This window comes from Nanorana parkeri, unplaced genomic scaffold, assembly GCF_000935625.1.
Source record: "Nanorana parkeri isolate BGI_ZX_2015 unplaced genomic scaffold, ASM93562v1 scaffold432, whole genome shotgun sequence".
NCBI lineage: Eukaryota > Metazoa > Chordata > Amphibia > Anura > Dicroglossidae > Nanorana > Nanorana parkeri.
Window position 1 is genome coordinate 1,190,751 of NW_017306700.1, and position 6,415 is coordinate 1,197,165.

At 40.1% G+C, this 6,415-nt stretch overlaps 1 protein-coding gene across 2 annotated transcripts in view; it reads left to right on the forward strand.

The window, feature by feature from the left end:
* LOC108789948 (aldo-keto reductase family 1 member C1-like) overlaps nt 1–6,194 on the forward strand; it is an 18,766-nt gene extending 12,572 nt beyond the window's left edge. The window contains exons 4-9 of one of the 2 annotated variants that reach the window (XM_018560098.1): nt 219–296; nt 962–1,084; nt 2,045–2,154; nt 2,978–3,143; nt 4,684–4,766; nt 6,079–6,194. In XM_018560098.1, coding sequence (XP_018415600.1) covers nt 219–296; nt 962–1,084; nt 2,045–2,154; nt 2,978–3,143; nt 4,684–4,766; nt 6,079–6,121 — 603 coding nt within the window. In that variant the 3' untranslated portion in view covers nt 6,122–6,194. Of the gene's footprint in view, nt 1–218; nt 297–961; nt 1,085–2,044; nt 2,155–2,977; nt 3,144–4,683; nt 4,774–6,078 lie in introns of both variants that reach the window. The other variant, XM_018560099.1, reaches the window with a different exon arrangement.
* Nucleotides 6,195–6,415: the final 221 nt, after the last annotated feature.

The following is a 6,415-nucleotide window of genomic DNA, read 5'->3' on the forward strand; positions in this document are numbered from 1 at the left end:
CAATATCACTTTTATCATTTTTTGTTGTGATCTTATTTTAGTTCAATAAAATGATGACGCTCAGGGGTGGTCAAGTTTGGCATATGCAACACATCGTACGACCAGACTACTGACTTTTAATTGTCCAAAGTAGTACAGATGGTTTACCTCTGATGACTACTGATACAATATAAATCAGAATCTGAACATTGTCTCCTCCCTTTTCTCTTCCTTCCCAGCCTGGAGACGATCCATTTCCCAAAGACGAAAATGGAAAAGTGCTTTTTCACAACACAGATATCCGGGATACCTGGAAGGTAGATTTGGTCATTCATTTTGGGCTCAGCCATGTTTGTTTAGGAGGGCTTAAAGAATATGTTAATTCAATCACTAAAATCTCATATAAGATTTACCATGTCAAATTTAGAATCTGCAGCTTTTTATTTAGATAATCCCTGGTGATCCTGCCATGAAGGTCCTTATTTTGGTGCTTCCTGATATAGGGTGACAATGCTCTGCGTGTAACAGTGCTCTGTGTTGTCACCCTATCAGTGGATAGGATCAGCGTTACAGTGGATACACTTGGCTGGGTTAGGCTTTAACCTAAACAGGCAGAAAGGGTTCGTCTACAGCTCCTATAGCACTGAAAGAACTGCAAAAATGCGGAATACTCTTGTAATGACAAATCGCCTGTTTCAAAAATCGATTCGATCTGTTTTGAAATACACAAAAAATAAATGACTTCTAATATTTATAAGCAGTAATGTTGTATTATTTTGATTCAGGGGATATGATTGACTTTAGGGGTCAGGAAGGATTTTTTTGTCCCTTTGGAAAAATATTAGATTACCCTTTATAAAGCTTTTGCCTATATCTATATCAATTGTAAATTTAGGGTTCTGAGGAGGTGTTTTCCTTTTTCTATGTTTATCCTAATAAATATGTGTCTTTTTTGACTAACTATATAACTTGTGATTTCCAGGCTTTGGAGGCTTGTAAAGATGCCGGATTGGTCAGATCTATCGGAGTGTCCAACTTTAACCGCAAACAACTGGAGCTGATCTTAAATGCCCCAGGACTGAAGTATAAACCCGTTTGTAACCAGGTAACAGCTTTCGTATTGTACTTCTTATCAATGTCGGTGAAGGTTCTAACTTATCAAGGTTATAGCAATTAGTAATTGATCCTATTTACCTGGACTTGTTCTGTAATGTTGAAGATGTTTTACCATTCAAGTGACTTCCTCAGTTCTAAATCTAAGCATTTATACAGTTCAATAAGAGCGCCAAACAAGACAATTGAATGGGTACAGCCAATGTGTTTCAAGGGTTTAAAAACCTTCCCCTTTCTTTAGAACCTAAACATGATAGTATTATGGACTCAAAACTGGCACAAAGCATCAGGGATTAATTATAATTACGTGCAGCGTATGGTATAACCAACATCAGTGAATCAGCAAAACCAGTTCTTTACTGTTTTGTGTCACGTTGAACCCATTCTATTATTAAACATTTTTGTACTCTCAGTCTGTGTTGTTTGGCACTTCCATTGGACAGTACTGTATATACATGTATAACTTCAGTCCTGGATTCCCTGTTGTATGGGTCATTCCATTTTTGTTGAGAGCGGCCTCAGCTGAGCCATTGCGCTTTGTTCCATTCCGATCAATTTTCTGAATATATATAAATCCAGCACCTCACATGTACTTGTTTCAGTTCTAAATATGACTTTCCTTCAAAATGGATGGTCCACTTTACTGCCATTCAATCCAAACAGATGAGCTTAAAAAAAACCTCAAATATAATGCTTTGGCAAAACAAGATAAATAAAAAAATACCTTGGCCCCAGCTTCCGACGCTTTAAGGAGCCACAATCACTTCACTGTGACTCCTGGCAAAGCCGGGCACTTGAAATCCCATGAGAATGTGCTCCAGCCCATTGCAGAAGGAGTGTGAGTGGAGTTCCAGCTATGAGTCAATGGGTATACACACAATTTTTGCTTTTGTTTAATGAATTAGGTTTTTAAAGCAGAGTTCTTCCTAACCAGTAATGTTTCTCTCTGCAGGTGGAGTGCCACATATTCCTCAATCAGAGCAAACTGCTGGAGTTCTGCAAATCCAAAGACATTGTACTGGTCGGTTACAGCGTCCTGGGCTCCAGCAGAGTGGAGGGCTGGTAAGTGCAAATGGAGCTAGTTAAGGACCTCATACGACCATAAGTTCTTGCCTCCTCTGCCCACCATCTCATGTAGCTGCCCATACCTGATGTTTGACAGCCAAGGTCCTTCTCTCTGAGTCATAGCTGTTCTAAGCTATAACCAGCTAAATCAGCTGTCCCCTGACATTGTCTCCTAAAATGTGAACAAACACTGATATTTCACTTTCACTGCGGCTGTCAGAGAAACTAACTGCAGTTAAACTGTGTGTGTGTTTTTTTTTTTTTTTAAATCTAAGAACACTAAAAGCAATCATTTAAATTCAAATATTTTGATCCTTTTCAACATTTTTTTTTAACACAGAGTTACTCATTCATCAATAACTCCTTCCTTTCCTATATATTTTTTCTATTCTTCTACACACATTTAACTGTTGGAGGTATGGGAGCCCCATAAACAGAGAGCGTTTTTTTGTTGCAGAAACAAAACAAATTTTTATTACGTAAAATTTAGGTTTATTTTGTGTGGTCAGCTTACATACATAGTTACATAGTTACATAGTATTTGAGGTTGAATAAAGACATTAGTCCATCAAGTCCAACCCATTAGATGAGAATAGTGGTTAACGTGGGGTTTATCTTTAACTTTAATTAAAAAAACATTTTAAATTGAAAACCCTGGCTGAACATCATTTAGAATGCTACACAATTTGTAAATACTGACAATTGTACATGATACACACTTCTTCAGCAAAATAAACGTCATTAAGTTAGGGTTTGGATTCACTTTAATTCTTATAACAAAACAAAACAAAAATCAGCTTCTCATCTTTTCTCCTAAAAGGATAGATCAAAATTCTCCCCAAGTGCTGGAAGATCCTGTTCTCCTAGAAGTTGCAAAGAAGGTTGGCCGGTCCCCAGCGCAGGTGGCGATGCGTTATGTTTTGCAGAGAGGGATTGTCGTCCTCGCAAAGAGCTTCACTGCGGAGAGAATCAAGCAGAACTTCCAGGTGACTCAAAGAGAGATGTCGATCATCCAGAAATTATGTATTGACAGTCTGTAAGAAATCCCTGTCCCAATCCAATGTCTGTGTGTCTATTGGTGAGATTTCTCCGATAGACACACAGAAGAGTAATCTCTGCATCTGCAACAGGCACACAGACGACAACAAAAGTGCATATTTACTTTTATATTATATTTTTCAACACTTTTCAGAGCATGTTGAACCATCAGCATCAGATGATGTCCCCCTCTAAAGCAGCTTGTAGCCCCCCACTACAGTCATACAGTCTAGGGTCAATTTGGTCAGAAGCCAGTTAACCTATCAATAAGTTCTGGAGTTGGAAAGGGAGGTAATTTGGGCAGCTGTTGGTAATCTACACAGTCATGGAGCATAGAGCATACAAACTCCATGCAGACAGAGTTATTGGTGGGAACCCAGATCCCTAACACTGCCAAGGGTACTGTCCTCATAGCTGCAGCACTGTCTTGCTTTGTCTGCGGTAGGGTTCCCACAAATGTAGTTGTTTCCTTTTCTCCAAAGAAGAGGGAAGGACCCTGATCAGGTCTATGAGATGTCGGCAAAACTCCGTAAACAATAATAAGCACTTCCTTTTTTAAAGGGGGTAAACCTATGCATGAGACGTGGACACCCAGGAACTGTCCGAGCAGGTTTGTGCTGCACCTTTATTCAGCTAGACAGCAAACAAACGCAGTTTCGATGCAGGAGGGCTTTAGCCCATACTATGGTTAAGCCCATAGCTCATACAAACAAAACATCTGCTTGTGCGAGGGGCCACAAGCTAAATTAAGGTCAGTTCCTGACTAGCAGGGTGCCCCTCCAATGGGTTCCCTAAAATAAACATGCAGCGCTTGTATCTTTTTAATGTTCTGTCAGAACTCAACCATTTCACCTGGAAGCAGACTCCCAAAGGTGAGAGAGCTGTGGGTATCAGTCAGCTCACACATCTAAGGGCCTGTGGATGTGGACAAAGGACTGGAGACATTATCCCACCCAAAACTCTACAAACCCTTCAGGCTCCAAAAACAGAACTTGAGATTATGGGAAAACAAAAAGTATTTTTTTCTCCAAACAATAATCAACACAAATCTAAACTTATTAGTACATCCTTAAATGTATTTGTAATGCAAGCAGTGTAAGTACCTAACTTTGATTTGGTATCAGATTTTTGCAGTTAATGTGTAGCCGAGCACAGGCTGGGAGAAGAGAAAGCAGGAAAATGAGCAATCAGTTGTTTCCCGAAGTGCTCATATGTTAACCAAGAACATGGTGTTAGTACGAGAGAGCAGAGAGATGAGCTCACCAGTCTTTTGCTTCTCTTTTCATTGTCCAGTCACAAGCTGGGACAAGACCTTTGAGTGTGACTTAACTGCAGCAGAGAAAATCAGTTCTCCTTCCCTGCCAGACAGATCTGTGCTGTGTTGCAAAGCTGAGTTAACCTCAGAGCCAGCTACGTCCCAATTTCCACTGTTTTGCTTCAACATATTTTCTTTGTACTTTATGTTTTGGTTTTTTTCATTTCTTGCAGCTCCTTGACTTTGAGCTGAGTGCTGAAAACATGAAAAGGTTGGATGGCGTTAACAAAAACATGCGATACTTGAACATTGATAGGTATGTAGTCTTCAGTTTGTGGAATTTATAGAATTCTCAGATAGAATTTGCCTTTTTCTTATATAGCTTGGAAGAATCTCTAAACCAAAAACACAGATGACTTTATGTAGAAGAGTTATTCAGAATGTCCGTACGCGCGCGTGTGTGTGTGTGTGTGTGTAAAAGACGGTGACTGATTCAGATGCCAAAACAGCTGATATTGTTTGTAACTTTTGCAGTGTCCTCTGTTGTTAATTGAAAAATTAGATTACAATCCTATAATACAAGTTTATTCACTAAGAGTTAATGCACAACCCTCTCAGATTCCCCCCTCTTTTTTACCTGAAAATAACTCTATAGCTGAGTGAAATGCGTCAGTAGTACGGGTTTGAGCTGCTTGTGCATTGACTCTTAGTTAATAAAGTTTTATGTGGGATTGTAATCTGGTGTGGTTCTCAAAAATTTTCATGCACGGTTTGGAAGTGGGGAGGAACTGAGTGGGGGGCTGACCCCCAGGATTTGTCTGAGTACAGAGAGCTGGAGCAGAGTGTACTATACATCTGCCTCCATAGATACATTGATTGCTTAATGTTGTCCAACAGCAATATTTATCTGCCTTAGTTTCCAAATCTGTTCCTGCCCACCTGAGAGGTTTGGGTGTCCCACCAACCTTTTGTGTGTTCCAGCTTTTAAATTTTCCATAATATAAAATATTAAAAGCCCAATATGGATGATTGGAAGGGATGCAGACCTGGGAAACTCAGTGCAAGGATGGTAGGAGCCCCTCATAATAGGTACAACAGGGGTGCAGACCCAGAAACTCAGCACAGGGATGGTGGGATCTTTTCATAATGGGCACAGCAGGTGTGCACACCCGGGAACTCAGCACAGGGATGGTGGGAGACCTTCATAATTCAGCCCAGCAGGTGTGCAGACCTGGGAAATCCACGCAGGGATGGTGGGAACCCCTTATAATTGGCACAGCAGGTGTGCAGACCCTGGAACTAAGCACAGGGATCTCAACAACAGAATTCTTGAAAGATATAAGAGACTGTCAGGGGCTTAATCAGCATTTATCAACACTGAATATCAGTTTCCGGTGGCCTGACTCTTAAATATTCATATGTATAAGAATATGATGGGTGATTAAGGCCATCAGAGCCCACCCAAAATTAAAATATCAGTATCAGATGGGACTGCCCCATGCCTGAATGTTAAATACAAAGCAATTCACCCTACTTTTATTCTTTTTTTAGAGAATAGATAAAAGATTTGCAAAAGAGTACTCAAATGCAGCACTAATTAATGTATCTCTGTGCTTCTTTCCCTTTAGTTGGAAGGAATCTCCTAAATACCCCTATTATGAGGAGTATTAAGGCATCAGATTTTCCAACCTGTCACCACAATGCCCAGAGCCCTAATCTGACATTGGTCATCTGTCTTACCAGTGCGAGACCATGATAACACAAAGTACTGTGATGTCACACTGCGCAGAATAATGGTTATATCAGAAAGATTATTAGGAGAGTTGAACTGATTGTTTCATACATTTGGTGGTGTTGGAGTTTTAGCATTGAAATAAAGCCTTTGTGTACTGAAAGTCTTTTTTTTGAGCCCCTATGTTCTATTACATCACGGACGGGGGTTATTGAGGGAGTATGTGGATGGTG